At 54.5% G+C, this 14,892-nt stretch overlaps 7 protein-coding genes across 7 annotated transcripts; 4 read left to right on the forward strand and 3 right to left on the reverse strand.

Annotated features, from left to right (window-relative positions):
* Positions 1–12: 12 nt before the first annotated feature.
* Positions 13–1,837, reverse strand: SETTUDRAFT_159001 (uncharacterized protein; the record flags this gene model as incomplete). Its single annotated transcript, XM_008024071.1, has 2 exons — positions 13–1,572; positions 1,643–1,837. The coding sequence occupies 2 exons, from the start codon at positions 1,835–1,837 to the stop codon at positions 13–15; spliced, it is 1,755 nt and encodes a 584-aa protein (XP_008022262.1).
* A 373-nt stretch (positions 1,838–2,210) lies between these two features.
* Positions 2,211–3,766, forward strand: SETTUDRAFT_167275 (glycosyltransferase family 62 protein). The gene is made up of 2 exons (XM_008024072.1): positions 2,211–3,464; positions 3,519–3,766. Exons 1-2 carry the CDS (start codon positions 2,382–2,384, stop codon positions 3,537–3,539), a joined length of 1,104 nt encoding a protein of 367 aa, XP_008022263.1. The 5' UTR covers positions 2,211–2,381; the 3' UTR covers positions 3,540–3,766.
* Positions 3,767–4,462: 696 nt separating this feature from the next.
* SETTUDRAFT_167276 (uncharacterized protein) lies at positions 4,463–5,497 on the forward strand. The gene is made up of 2 exons (XM_008024073.1): positions 4,463–4,911; positions 4,979–5,497. The coding sequence occupies exons 1-2, from the start codon at positions 4,488–4,490 to the stop codon at positions 5,338–5,340; spliced, it is 786 nt and encodes a 261-aa protein (XP_008022264.1). The 5' UTR covers positions 4,463–4,487; the 3' UTR covers positions 5,341–5,497.
* Positions 5,487–7,397, reverse strand: SETTUDRAFT_167277 (uncharacterized protein). The gene is made up of 3 exons (XM_008024074.1): positions 7,017–7,397; positions 6,051–6,972; positions 5,487–5,992 (listed from the first exon to the last, which is right to left on the reverse strand). The coding sequence occupies exons 1-3, from the start codon at positions 7,274–7,276 to the stop codon at positions 5,705–5,707; spliced, it is 1,470 nt and encodes a 489-aa protein (XP_008022265.1). The 5' UTR covers positions 7,277–7,397; the 3' UTR covers positions 5,487–5,704.
* Positions 7,398–7,873: 476 nt separating this feature from the next.
* Positions 7,874–10,664, forward strand: SETTUDRAFT_146207 (uncharacterized protein). The gene is made up of 7 exons (XM_008024075.1): positions 7,874–7,991; positions 8,044–8,070; positions 8,171–8,355; positions 8,406–8,748; positions 8,799–8,879; positions 8,925–10,059; positions 10,114–10,664. Exons 1-7 carry the CDS (start codon positions 7,950–7,952, stop codon positions 10,512–10,514), a joined length of 2,214 nt encoding a protein of 737 aa, XP_008022266.1. The 5' UTR covers positions 7,874–7,949; the 3' UTR covers positions 10,515–10,664.
* Positions 10,665–11,185: 521 nt separating this feature from the next.
* SETTUDRAFT_37049 (uncharacterized protein) lies at positions 11,186–11,693 on the reverse strand (the record flags this gene model as incomplete). The annotated part of the gene is made up of 2 exons (XM_008023709.1): positions 11,186–11,542; positions 11,673–11,693. 2 exons carry the CDS (start codon positions 11,691–11,693, stop codon positions 11,186–11,188), a joined length of 378 nt encoding a protein of 125 aa, XP_008021900.1.
* Positions 11,694–12,392: 699 nt separating this feature from the next.
* SETTUDRAFT_37050 (uncharacterized protein) lies at positions 12,393–13,855 on the forward strand (the record flags this gene model as incomplete). The annotated part of the gene is made up of 3 exons (XM_008023710.1): positions 12,393–13,308; positions 13,354–13,757; positions 13,808–13,855. 3 exons carry the CDS (start codon positions 12,393–12,395, stop codon positions 13,853–13,855), a joined length of 1,368 nt encoding a protein of 455 aa, XP_008021901.1.
* Positions 13,856–14,892: the final 1,037 nt, after the last annotated feature.

Here is a 14,892-nt window from a genome sequence, read left to right on the forward strand (position 1 = left end):
TGTAGGCAGAGGCTACTCTGGACCAGGCTCACCTACGTCCTTGTCCTTACCGGCACCGTCCATGTCTTTTTGCTCAGGATTGAGATGTTTTACACGCATTTTAGTTGAATTGACAGTCCAGAAGCGGGAGAAAGGAACATCAAGCATCGTTGTATGCACTGAGCTGATGCCTCCCTGTCTTGTCCAAGAGCGACGTGTTAGGGTCATGGCTCCTTCTGTCAAGGCGCCAAAGCTACTATTGAACAAAGTATAAGCAGTTTTTCGAGCCGTCTGGTGCTGCCATGACTTTCCGGGAATGGAATCCATTGTGCTTGGGACGGTGCCTAGCTCCCAGCCCCAAAGCTTGCCCTTCCTTGTCAATCTTGTGACACTGGTATAATTGTCAAACTGGCGAGCCTCATGGTCAAGCATAGCCTTTGGCAAAATGAAGAATTGAATCGAGTCACCGTCTCGTACGACTGGTGTGAGAGTGGATTCAAAATCGCTCGGATCGTCACTGACGGCTGCAGCATCAGAACCAATTGATTCGGGAGGTCCATAGACCGGTACTGGATCCAAGGACAGCAGGCCTGCCTTCTTACCCCATCCACCTCCTCCGCTTAGGACACGGTGGAGACGCGCGCCTTCTGAGATTGCCTGGGAGACGAGCGTATTCCAAGCCGGTGGCCTGCTGCACCATAGACGTTCCCAAGCATGCTCCGGCTCGGTAGGAGTGGCGTCGTCTTTCGTGGGTAGATTCGAGAAGAGTTCCTCGGTCCTGGAAATGACTTTGTCCTTTAGGCTACTGGGAATCACTAGCGCCCAAGCAACAGTTGCCTGTGACGGCCTTCCCCTGGCCGCGAAAAATCTTGGGACCGCGTCCTCCAGCTCTGACGATGCCTGAACACTATTGCCATCAGCGTCCAAAACACGACGGATGATGTTGCCCATGCAGCCTTCCACAACGCGAGGCAAGGTGAGGGGAAACAAAGGGATGTTGAGGGCAGATGTATCGTGCAGAGAGTAAGGGGTGTGATCTAGACGAATAGCGTGATGAGATGTGTTGGTCTTTGCGAGTAGAGTCAATTTGCCTGGAGTGCCGTGCGTCTGCCAGGTGGATTGAAACATGGTCGTTGGCGTCCCTGTCTGAAAGACTGTATTTGCAAGGGGGAGTCGCAATGTGTCGAGATGGGCTGCGCCGTCAGAAAAGTAATCTGCTGTGATGAAATCGATAGCACCATTCTCTGACGGAGAGAGCGACCCGGAGGGTGAAACAGAAGCGCCGGGTCGAAGAGAGACGTAGGCGATGCCTTCGAAGCCTGCTCCAGCGATGGGCGGCTGGACCCTGCGCCATGATACCTCATCCTCGAAGGAATGGCTTTTCCACGGCCGGGGAGCTGGGACTTTATCCACAACAGCACAAAGGGCATGTATGCTGAGGTCGGCCGCGTCTGTCACGCCGCCATAGATGCGGAGAAGGGCATCGTGCAGGAAAGAGTCGTCGTCGAGCAGAAAGTGTGCGTAGGACGGCGTGACAAAGAAGACGGTGAAAGTTTTCCTGAGGGCATCTTCCAACGGCAAGGCCTTGATGGACTGGAAAAGGTGGCGTGGCTATGGAGAAGGGTCGGCAAATGCAGATTTCAAAAGCTTCGAGGGGCCTTACATGAGTTTTGAGAGAGGCGGGTATGATTATGGCGCCGCTGATGGTCTTTGGCTTTGGTCCCTCGGGGGCGGCGGTGGCTGTCGATGGTGGCGGTGGCACCGCAGCATACGCGCGCCGTGGCGGGCGGCGACTAGCGAGGGCGGCGGCGACAGCACGCGTCAGGACTGGCCATGGTCGTGCGAGCAGCAGAGGCATTTGTCGAGGCTCAATTGAGCGCGGCGCTGGAGCGAGCAGGAGTTGCAGATGCGGCGGGCGTCCATGACGCATCGACGCTAGCACCAGCACCAGCACCAGCCCGGGTAGCAGCTGGTTGGTGGTTGGGCGGAGTGGAGTGGAGTGGAGTGGACGCACAGGGCCAGGGATGCGTACTTACGTAAGCAGAGGGCCGCAACCATCGCGACAGTGCAGGGCTCCGACAATGGCCTTGGCCTTGCTCATGTTCCCTCCTGCAATCTGCCCTCGAACGCCTTGAGCCTGTTCCGCCACTCTGCGTGCCCTCGCTCGCTCCCTCGAACCCCCCGGCACTCTGCTTGGCCTCCACCCCCTTGACTGTCATCGCCATTGACACTTTTTCCGAGCGCCGGCCAGGCCACGTCTCGCGCAACTCCTTGCGCTGCAGCAAGCCACCACCTCACCACCATCCGCCGCCGCCGCTTTCTTCTTCTGATGCGCCGCCCATAGACGCTCTCCTACTCTGGCAGCCGCGGTTCGCCTTTTTCCCTAGCCCCCTCCACCCACCATGTCACGCTCGCTTCGACGCTCGAATCCCATCACGCTGGTCCTTGCCGCCATTCTCTGCGTGGGCTTCTTCGTCTTCTTCTTCTCCGGCGGCGATGGCCCCAGCATTCCCAAGTCGGGCTCCGGCGAGGTAGCCTCCAACCCGCTGTCGCCTCCGTCGCTGCCCTTCCACAAATCCAAGTCGAATGCGCCACACGCCGCGCCGCCCGTCGTGCACTACTACATGAACAATGTGACGAACTCGCGCACGCCCATTGAGAACGAGGAGACGGTGCTGATCCTCACCCCATTGGCCAGGTTTTACCAGGAGTACTGGGACAACCTCCTCAAGCTCTCGTACCCACACAACCTGATCTCTCTGGGCTTCATAATACCAAAGACAAAGGAAGGCAACGCCGCATACGCCGCGTTGCAGGCCCAGGTCGCCAAGACGCAATCGGGCCCCAAGACCAAGCGCTTCGCCGCTGTAACGATCCTCCGCCAGGACACCGAGTCGCCGCTCCAGTCGCAAAACGAGGCCGAGCGCCACAAGATGGAGAACCAGAAGGCGCGGCGGGCGGCCATGGCAAAGGCACGAAACTCGCTCCTGTTCACAACCTTGGGGCCCTCGACCTCGTGGGTTTTGTGGATAGATGGCGACATTGTTGAAACCCCACCGACGCTGATCCAGGATCTTGCCGATTACAACGTGCCCATCATTGTGCCCAACTGCTTCCAGCGATACTACAATGAGGAGAAGAAGACCATGGACGTGCGCGAATACGACTTCAATAACTGGATCGACAGCAGCATTGCAAAGGACCTGGCCAACAAGATGGGCAAGGACGACATCCTGCTCGAAGGGTATGCTGAGATGGCAACCTACCGTAGCCTTATGGCCAAGATGTACGATGCAAACGCGGATCCTCACGCAAAGATCAAACTCGATGGTGTAGGAGGTGCTGTACTGTTGGTCAAGGCCGAGGTGCACCGGGACGGCGCCATGTTCCCACCGTTTGCCTTTTACCACCTCATTGAGACCGAGGGCTTTGCGAAAATGGCAGCCCGATTGAACTGGGAGAGCTTTGGACTGCCCAACTACCTTGTGGGTTTCTTAAGCTTTGTTATGACGACTACATGATGCTAACTGTAACTGCAGGTGTACCACGTCAACGAGTAAAAGAGTAGACGGCGGATTTTTACATACTTGCGGGCTGCTCTGTTTCAGTGGTCATTGGGCGGCGTTGGAAAGGGCGATTTAAACATGGGTTGCTGCAAATCATGAGCGTTGTGTTTGGTCGCCGCGCATACATGATACGCATGTTTTGGAAATGAGGCTTTGCCGGGCAAGGAATATATACCAGTTAGCAAGATCTAGATTTGAAATACCACACAGGACGGATTTTTCCCCAGTCTGGCTTAGTGAATCCATGCGCATAGCACTTTGACATTGAAGCTGCACTTTGTTTGACACATTGCGGGAAACGCTGAGGTCCGATAGGCCCGTTGCGCAGTTGGTCGTGTGCCACGCAGGGAATGCAGCTGACTGCCGCGATCCAGCCAAGCAACAGATATGCAACCACAACGCGTGGGCGCCGGAATTCGAGATACGAGGCCGCGAAGATCTCCTCTGCATATTCCAGCATGCAGGCCTACTTAGTCGAGCTTGTCAATCCCCCGTGGGGGGAACGGGCCAACGCGTGCCAGGAACGCCAAAACGTCGCAACCTCGGGACGAAATGACGTTTGGGCAACATCCACGCGCCGCCGCTACTTACGAGGGGCCGATTCCGGCAAATATCCCTCCAGAACCCAGCGCGCATGTGATACAGCCGGCCCGCAGCGAACAGATGTACTCACCCTTTTTTTTTGAGACAAAGCATTACAGCCCCTCTCTGCCCAAGTCCGCTGTTTACAGTAAAAGCAGATTTGGAAGTCCTTCCTACTACTTACGTACTTAGTAAACTACTATCGATAACGCGAAAGCAATGGCAGACTCGTCGTCATTGGGGCCGCGGAACCGCTTCTCAGAACACCACAACCACCGCCAACAACTACAACAACAACAGCTACACGCACATTCTTCACTCGGCGCGGGCGCACCACGGGCTGCAGACGAGACGTCGCCCATGCTCAGTCCGTCGGACGCCGCATCCCCCAAGAAAGACTACAAGACGCTCTCGCCTGGCATGCGCGCACGCGCCGACACCGATAACGACGTCGCACAGCAACATGCGCACTTTGGGCCTGCAGCCACGGATTCCGGGCGAGCAGAAGACGACAACGACGACGGCAATACCGCAGAGCAAGACGGCACAGCGGGCGCGGTACAGCCTGCGCGCAGCCAGAAATGCACAAATGGCAGCAGCACGGGTGCAAATCAATTCGACTCTGCCGCCTCGTCTGCGCAGCGCCACGACGCCCGGTCTGCAGGCAGTGCGGCGGCGGAAGCCGAGCGCCGGGAAAAAGGGTGGTGGGCCGAGTTCTGGGAGAAGTACGGGAGCATAGAGTTGGATAACAAGGGGAGTGTAGCGCGGGATCATTTGGCCTTGGGTATGTCTCCATCTTCTCTCTCTCCTTCACAGTAAGTATCAAGTCAAGGTCAGCTGACGGCATGTAGAACGCACATTTCTAGCTTGGCTCCGCACATCGCTCTCGTTTGCCAGCATCGGCATTGCCATTACCCAGCTGTTCCGCCTGAACACCTCGCTGTCGAATGCGCCGGACTTCCAGTCGCCCGCGTCGCCGCAGGCTAAGCTGCGGCAGCTGGGGAAACCCCTCGGCGCCACCTTTATAGGCATCAGTATACTCATGCTGCTGATTGGCTTCCACAGGTATTTTGAGGCCCAGCATTATGTGATTCGCGGCAAGTTTCCTGCGTCCAGGGGAAGTATCATTCTGGTGAGTGGGATTGCTGGTGCGCTGATTGGAAGCAGTCTTGTTGTCATCTTGGTTACGGCGCCAAAGGCATTTGAGACGTGAGAAGTAATAATGAAGAGGAAGAAGAAGAAGAAGAAGAAAAAAAATACACGAGAAATAATGAAATACAAGAGGAAGGGAGAAGGAAAAAAAATGAGAACTAATGAAGAGGAAGACGAGGACGAAGAAAAGTTGGTAAACTTGCTCACTTTGCATGCTTCATTTTGGGTATCTTTGATTCGTTTCCGTCGTACGTAATTTCCCTTTCGTTGCATCTTTTCTCGAAACCCTACGAGGGCATTGATTCTGAAAAGCCGTCCATCGCAAACGTAGAAACATTTCAGTTCGCTACATGGCACATACATGTCCAGCACTCTGATGCCACTCTTTTCTCCGATGCTGTCGCTCTTTCCATGCTCATAACATCTTACGATCCTTTGGTAATCATTTCCGTCATCTCTTCTGTCGTCTTGCCGGCGCGCGAAGACTTGATGATTGTCTGAATCATGTCTTCCACGGCGTCCCAGTCGGATGTGTCGATCGGGTGCAGCTCAGTCTTGAAGTAGGAGGCAATGGCGTGCAGTTGCTGCCAGCTCGCCTTGTCGTGGATAAAGGTCAGGGCGACACCAACACGTCCAAAACGACCAGTGCGACCAATTCGGTGGAGGTACGTCTCGGGATCAGCGTCAATGCCATTGGCCATGGTTGGGACATCCTGCGATTCCATTAGTATCGCTGCTCTGCATCTTGTGTATGTTAAGAGTATAGCCTACGTAGTTAATGACCATGGTAACAGACTGCACATCGATACCACGGGCGAGCACGTTGGTGGTGATGAGAACCTTGGCCTCTCCAGAACGGAACTGGTCAATGACACGGTCACGCTCAGGACCCTCGAGAGCACCGCTCAGCTGTGCGACCTTGTGACCCTCGGCTACCATGCGTTGCTCGAGCTCCTCGGCAGTCCTTCGTGTTCGCACAAAAATGATGGACGAAGCCTGTGTCATCAGACCGTAGAACTTGAGCAGCGTAGCATACTTGTCATTGTCCTTATCAATGTCAATGTACAACTGCTTGATGCCTTCAATGGTCAGCTCCTCGTGGGCCAGAGTCAGCGTGTTTGCGTTGGGTGCGAAGCGCTTAGCATATGCGATGACGTTGGGCGGGAAGGTAGCCGAGAAGAGAACCGTCTGAATGTTCTTGGGGAGCAGTGCCTTGACACGGGTGCATTGCTCGCCCAGACCCTGCTGGTCCAGCATGTTGTCTGCCTCGTCCAGGACAAGAATCCTGATGCCCCTGGGGTTGATCAACTGTCGCTTCACCATGTCCAGGACTGTTCCAGGCGTGCCAACCAGAACCTGCGCATCGAACTTCCGGCCTCTCCGCGACGGGTCAGGAATCACAGCCATAGTCGTGAGACCCTCCATGAACTGGCCCATGTGGGTGATGACGCCCAGAATCTGACGAGCGAGCTCTCGGCTAGGCGCGAGTGCCAGAGCCTGCGGTTCGGGATTCGAGAGGTCGACGCGAGAAAGGATATTGAGCGAGAAGGCAGCAGTCTTGCCCGTTCCCGACTGCGATTGCGCAATCATGTTGGTAGGTGGGTTCAGCAGCAGCAGCGGCAGAGCCTTCTCCTGGACTTTGGACGGTTTGCGGAAGTTCATGTTGCGGATGCCCTTGAGCAGTTCGTCGGAGCTATATCTGTCAGACCGCCCGGATGGCGAGCGCGTGGAGCTTACAGTTGCAGGTCCTCGAAAGACTTGACCGAGAACAGGGGGTTGTTGGGGTCGGCCTGCAGGTCGGCCAGCTTGACCTCGACATTGAATTTGGCGTCTGCCAGAGCAGAGCCATTGCCCTGCTCGCCGCTGCCATCGACCTGGGCGTTTTCGAGCGAGTCCTGGGGCTCGGGCGCGGGTGTCTCCTGAGCAGACGTCTCTTCGATGGGCGCCTCTTCGGCAGGGACCTCCTGCTTGAGGGGCGTCTCCTCAGCTGTCGACATGGCGGGCGGTGAAGTTGAGTAAATCCTAGTGCGGTGGTATTGGTGTCAGCGTAATGTCCGGCAGGAGTGTACGGATAAATCGATGTCCGAGCGATAGAGCCAGCCGCGCAGCAAAGAGGGCCGGGGGAAATGAATGCTGTTGTGTTGTTGTTGCTATGGAGGGACGCGCGGGAAATTGTGTGAGCTCAGAGAGCAGGCAAGCAGCCTTTGGCGGGGCTGCAGCGCTAGCCGGATGTAGCGCGCGCGCCCGCCCGCGCTGCATGCCCCGGGCCTGGAGTACGTAGGCGCTGGCGCTGGCGCTGGCACATGTGAGCCCGCCCATAGTGTCGCGACCGGGTGAAGGGCCAGTTCTACGCTTGGGCGCGCGCGTGTATTGCATTGTCCGGCCTGCAAGGCGCCGCCCACACCAGAGCTTCAGACTCGGAATCTCCCAAGGAGCCGCGCAAGACGGCGACACAACGTCATCGGACCAAATCCCGGGCTTCCCTTGCCTGCCGCGCACCGCCTCCTTCTGTCATTCCTCCTGCCCCACTCTTGGGCATCCGGTAACGAAGACACCTTGTATACTTCGCGTAGCCCTCCCCCCGTCCTCGCCCCAGAAGTCCTTCACACTACATGTCTGGGGTGCCGATCCCCGCTCTCCTCGTCTCCAGCCCCTAGCTTTGCAGAAACCATGGACGTCGACATTGCGCCCCAATTTGGTGCCGAACTCAAGGTATGCGCCCTCTACGCGGCTCCTCCGAGCGGGTGCTAACAGACGGCTTCAGGATGGCTTCAAGACGGTCAACGCCTGGGTATGTTAGCTGTACAACCCCGCCCCTTCCGCTCTGCGTATACAGCGACTGTATGACCCATGAGGGCTGCGCTTCCCATGACTGATGTGAGAGGCTGCAGGTGTCCGGCGGCATCTCCTGGCTGGACGACATACAGCAGTTCTACCGGGAACGAAGCGCCATAGAAAAGGAGTACTCGGCAAAACTCAGCGCGCTTGCGAAGAAGTACTACGAGAAGAAAGCCAAGAAGCAGAGCAGCTTGAGTGTTGGCGACACGCCCACCGTGACTCCGGGCTCCTTGGAAAGGTACGAGCGCGTTGCAACTGCAGGCCCATCTGGCTGACGAGCATACCTAGCGCCTCCATGACGACATGGGGAGTTCAGCTGAGCACCCTCGAGTCCCGCGCAGCCGAACATGACCAATTCGCTGGCGCCCTCATCACCCAACTTGCCGACCCCCTAAAGCTCCTCGGCACACGGACCGAGGAATTGCGCAAACTGCACGCCGACTATGCTGCCAAGCTGGAGAAGGAACGCGACAACCAATACGGAGAGCTGCGCAAGCAAAAGGGCAAATACGACAGTGTCTGTCAGGAGGTCGAGAGCCGGCGAAAAAAGGTGGATAGTGCGTTTGACCATGGCAAAGCAAAGGCACAGAATGCCTTTAACCAACAGCAGGTCGAGATGCGCAACGTCAAGGTATGTTGCGCGCGCCCTTACTTTGGTGTTCCAACAGCTAATCTGGACAGAACACCTATCTGATTAGTATCAACGTGACCAATAAGCAAAAGGAGATGTACTACCACGAGTACGTCCCCGAGTTGCTAGATGTAGGTACCACCACAAGTTGGGCAGAGTTCTGTTGACCATTGCAGAGCCTTCAAGACCTTTCCGAAACGCGAGTCAACAAGCTGAATGCGATATGGTTGCTGGCGGCGCAGATCGAGACGCAAACGCTTACGCGGAGTACCGAGTACCTGAACCATCTATCCGGCGAGATTCCACGCAACAACCCTCTACTTGACTCGATGATGTTCGTGCGGCATAACGCTGGTCCATGGCAGGAGCCTGAGGACTTTCAATTTGAGCCCAGCCCGGTCTGGCTAGACGACAGTAACATCGCCGTCGATGAGTCTGCGACAATTTTCTTGCGCAACGTACTCACAAAGTCAAAATCTTCTTTGTCAGAACACAAACGCGAGCTTGAGAAAAAGCGCAAGGAGGTAGAGAATGCCAAGGCGGTACGGCAAAAGATAAGAGACGGAACAGATAAGAGAGAGGAAGTCGACATTGTTCGTGCCATCTTTGCGATACAAGAAACGATGCATGAAGTGGAACGCCAGAAAGTGAGCGCTGAAGTCGAAGTCTCGACCATCACATCCGTCGTAGGCGACCTTAGCATTGGCGCGAGGAACCACAATTTCAAATCCCAGACATTCAAGATACCCACAAATTGCGATCTATGCGGAGATCGCATATGGGGTCTGTCGGCAAAAGGATTCGACTGCAAAGACTGTGGCTACACCTGTCACAGCAAGTGCGAGATGAAGGTCCCGGCCGACTGTCCTGGAGAACAGAGCAAAGAGGAAAAGAAGAAACTGAAAGAAGAGCGGCAAAAGGCCGCGCACACTGTGACGGCTACAAACGGTGCTGCGACGAGCTCTAGCGCAGACATGCCGCGGCTAGGCAGGAGTGACACAGTGAATTCTATGAACACACTGAGCTCTGGCTACTCGGCGACTGCACAACGGTCGATAGCTGGAATATCACCGACCGCTGAAGAGCCGCCACCCCCAGAAAAGAAGGCGCCAGCACCAGCACCGGGCCCTAGGAAGAACCGCATAGTTGCACCTCCGCCAGCACAGTACATCAAGAGTGAAGAAGATGTTCCTACTCCCACATCCAAGTCGGCCGAACCCAAGGGCAAGATGCTATACGCGTACCAAGAACACGGCGACGGAGAGGTGACGGTGGCTGAAGGCACAGAGATTACTATACTAGAAGCCGATGGTATGTTTTTTTTTGATCACATTGTGTTCTAGTCACTGACATGTTGCCATACAGACGGATCTGGATGGATGAAGGTTCGCGCTGGTGTCAAAGAAGGCCTAGTCCCCGCAGCGTATGTAGAGACTATAGTGGCAACGCCTCCCACGACAGCCTCGACGTTTTCGTCAGCACGTCCAGACTCGACATACTCTGCTTCTTCAGCGTCAACGACAAACATGAACACAGCTGCTCCTGTTAAGAAAAAGGGGCCAGCGGTAGCGCCGAAGCGTGGCGCCAAGAAGCTCAAATATGTCGAGGCACTGTACGACTATACAGCACAAACCGACGTAGAGCACTCGATGACAGAAGGAGACCGGTTCGTGCTGATCAACATGGACGCCGGTGACGGATGGGCAGACGTGGAAAAAGACGGTGTCGTACGCAGCGTCCCAGCAAACTATCTTCAACAAATCTAAATGGCCTTGGACGTAGCAACCCCGGAGATGAGGTTGTTGTGATTGGGTAGTGAGCCCGCTGTATCATCAGTGCAAAGAGGACACAGAAATGGGCGGGTGCTTTCCGGCATCGAGATGGCTGGGGAGTTTGTACATATTGAAAACACATCATTACACACAAAACGAAGTATCTTCACATGGTAGTTCCTTTGTCACAAGACAGGTACGCATGCACTGTGCAAGCTGCGGCGCGCTTGATGCGGACCGACCCCGGTCAGCCCTGCATGCGTGTCGAGGACGAACATGTGGGTCTGCAGAGCTAGTGCCAGGGCGAACATCGACCACGCATCTCTGCCCACTTCTGACATGCTCGGAGGTTCCACCGTATCTTACTGCATGTCAAGTAGATGGATTTGTATGGCTTGCGAATACCTAATACGGTATATGCCAAGGCTTTGTAAAACATGACAACAGGGCTGCATTGAAGTACGAGCTTTGCGGTACCTTGGTTTCGAGCAGCACTCGTGAATCCTCTAGCCACGTAACAAAGATTACTCGAGCAATGTGATGTGATGAACTTGGTGGTTGAATTCCGGGTTACTGGGGAGCACGTTGGCTGGAAGGGGTAGGACTGAATCACGTGGCCCTTCACACAGCCTCGCACACGCTGTTATTTGAGGCGAGCGCAAGCCTCAACCATCATTTTCCTTTCTATTCGCAGCTGATAATCCTGTCTGAAGTGCTGCCGCCGCAGAGCAGCAAAGGATGTGACCAGGTTCATCGTAGGCCATAGCGGCCTCGTATTCGTATTTCTCGTCTAACAGATAGACGTATGTAACACTCACCGAATCGCAAAGAGCCAGCTGCTGATGCAAGACCAAGGAAAATCCTGGATATATTAGGCGTTGGTATGGCGAGTACAACGGTCCAGGCTCGTGGAATAAAAGCGCATGTGGCTGGCTATCTTCTAGCCAGGGGTCGACGTTCCACACTGTGTTGACAGCAGGACCGGTCCGCGCAAACACTTCTAGTCGTTCTATGCCACGGTACTAGAACACTGAGCTGATGGTGCTTATCTTGTTGGTGGCCATCGATTGGGCTAGAGTTTATGCTGACACGGCCTTGCAGCCATAAACTAGATACGCGGTGGTGGCACAGCTTGATAGTCCGAATACGTACCTGATGTAATTGTGTCACCATCTCAGCTCGCTACACCTAGGGGGGCTTCTGGACCGGGAAGGGTTTTGTAATCCATCTCCTCCTACTCTGCGTTTTTAAACAGACTGTTGTCTTCCCATTACTCGTTCCTACACCCGTCCTTTAGCCATCGCCTGACTGAGCTCTGCAAGCGTCTCTCACGCCCAACGCTCCTTTCTGCTTGTACAATACGCAGCTTCCTATTGGCTGCAGTGGATCTGGACATTCGCAAGCACGTGTCCCAATTCGTTGCTCCTTCCTGTGCAAACAGCGTAGCCACGCTAGCGAGGCTGTCTTGGCACGAGCAGACAAACAAACGGCGCCCATCCTCGCCTTTCCACTCACAGCTTCCTACAAGACCTGCTCCGAAAATAACCTTTCGATTCAGCACTGTCGGCCGAGCCCTCCATAGCCATTCTTTTGTCTCCCCACCTGGAGCATCATCTCCATTTCACTCCTTAAGCACTACAGTTATATTTCCACACTTCACGCTTGCACAGCCAATCCGAAGCGGGCTCAAAAGCAAACAAGCTGTAAGTATCGAGGCACAAGTCGTTACAAGCAAGCGCCTGTTAATTGCTGGTTCCAAGGAAGAGAAGAGGTTTGTCGGTGCATTCACCACTCCTTTGCAACACTAGCTAACAATAGATGGAGCTGTTAGCCACTTGGCCGCAAAAGTATTGAGAAAAGTCAGATCCCAGAATGAAGCTTCAGCATGTCATTACTGTCACTGCGATTGTTGCAGTCACATCGGCCAAGCCCCATCATCTGCACCGTCGTGCTCACGCTCACGGCCCAGTCAAGCGCGACATTGTGTATGCTCCAGCCGCTACTCAGACGCAAATTGTATACTGGCTCGAGGACCATGCCATATCAGAGGAAGAGGCTCGCGAGGGTATCGCCAATGGCACTTTGATGTGGGGACAGGACAATGTCTTGTCATCCGCAACCGATACGTCTGTCGCATTGCCCACTCCGCCACCGAGTTCCAGCCATGAGCCTGCGCCAGAGCAGATCGAATATCACATCGAAGAGCCCGACGATGCGCCCCAGTCCCAGCCTGAGATGCCTGCGGCCGAGACACCACTAGCCACCCCGAACCCTCCAGATGCGCCAAACATACAGCAGCCTGATGCATCACCCCGCCCTTGGATTGACATGGTCGATGAGAATGGCTATTGTGCCGAATGCGACAGAGAGTTCCCGGATGGCAAGATCGCTTGTACCGAGTTTCCCCATGGGTATGGTGCACTCCCTATCGCTCATGAAGGCCTAGGTGGGTGGTCTGGTATTCAGGACCCGCAATACGTGGGATCAGACGGCTTCGACGACATTACGACTGTGGTCAAAGGCTCATGCTCAGACGGCACCTGCTGCACCCCAGGGAGCTTTTGTTCGTATGGCTGTCCAAATCCCTACCTCAAGGCGTCATTTCCTTCAATTCAAGGAAAACATGGCCAAACTGTCGGTGGCCTGTACTGCAACAAAGACGGATACTTCGAAATGGCCGACGGCAAGATTGCCAACACACTATGTGTGCAAGGCTCCAAACGAATGGGTGTCAAAGTACAGAATAAGCTCTCGAAATCGGTCTCATTCTGTCGCACCGACTATCCAGGTAAACATTTGTGTATTACTAGAAGATGACTGCTAATGTAGATAGGCACGGAATCCATGACTTTCCCCGTCACAGTCGGACCAGGCGAGACAGGATTCTTAGCCAACCCCGACCAGCAGAAGTATTTTTTCTGGCAAGGCAAAAAGACATCCGCTCAATACTATGTCAACAAGCAAGGCGTGCCGGAAGACGAGGCGTGTACTTGGGGCAAAGAAATGGGAGGCAAGGGTAACTGGGCACCCGCAGTCTTCGGTACATCGTTCGACGACGGTCCTGCGCAACAGGGTTTTTCCAGCTTGAAGCAGAACGAATTATGCAAAAAGGAGCGACTCGGGTACGACATTACCTTTGTTGGAGATGGCGTCGTTTCGGCGTGCAGGTACAAGAGCGCCACGAACCAGTGGTGCGAGGGCGGTCAGTGCTGGGAAGACCCAGATCGCGGTTGTACAGTAGGTCACCCTGCTCTTGTTTTCTGCACAGGACTGACTTTTGATTACAGGCCGCTATCATGCACGGAGATCTTACCGTTGTGCTTTCGGATGGATAGCAGTGTCCAACAGTGCCTCACACACCAGACCCAATCTTCCGCCTCTTCCTTTGCCTTCGTACACGCGCAGACTCACATGCTCTCTTGACATGTTTTGTTTCACCTTTTATGCTATCAGATGAGCCCCTGATCCGGCTCAAGTATTTCTGATCCATACTGTCAATCATGTCGAAAACCGCGAGGGAGTGTAGTGAACATTTCGACGGGATCTTTTGGAGGAGTTCAAACTTGTTGCAACAACATTACAGATATATGTGTTTTCCTTTCTCTTCATATTTGCAGATAGCCTTTGTTCTCTTCTCTACAAGAGTGTACTGTGGGTCGTCATGAACGTGGATAGCGAGCTGTTTGGCATGGGCCGTTTTGGGATTCGGGTTCGGTGGATGGCGTTCGATCACTGATGGTTAGTAGGGTGCGGATTGTTGAAGCGACTTTCAATGTAGTGAATGGTTACGATCAGCCATCTTCACACAAACTCTCAGTCCAGAATACCGACTCGCATCACGAAGAAAAGAACAAGGATGAAGTGAACAATCAAGATTTTTTTTAGACCGAAGATAACAATCGTGCATTCGTAAGAATATTGGCAGCATTGTCGGCTCTTCCTCATCTCGCGCCCCACGCGCAGGGTATCGTATCATCATGAAACCATGCAGAAAACAATAACGGCTCCAAATGGGCCGCCAGCCTCGCAACATGCAAAACGAACATCATGCGCATTTCTGTCCTGCATGCCCAAGGCGCCATCCGCGGACAGTGTGTGAGATACAAGAAAAGAATATACAGGAAGGACAAGCAATCAGGCAAGCAAGCAAGCAATGAGAGGTCAGTATGCCTTGACAGGAAAAAAAAAGACAGCCACCGGAAAAATCGTGTTCCAACATGAATATTGTGCGGCGTACAGTGGGGGGAGCCTCGTGCCGGATTGAGATGTGTAGGATTGAACTTGGACGCCCGACGGTTGATGAAGAAAAATCCCGTTTCCACGTGCTGATGATGCCAATGCGGTTATTTGCACCTTGGCCATGTTGCAGCGC

This window comes from Exserohilum turcica (assembly GCF_000359705.1).
Source record: "Exserohilum turcica Et28A unplaced genomic scaffold SETTUscaffold_11, whole genome shotgun sequence".
NCBI classification, from domain to species: domain Eukaryota; kingdom Fungi; phylum Ascomycota; class Dothideomycetes; order Pleosporales; family Pleosporaceae; genus Exserohilum; species Exserohilum turcicum.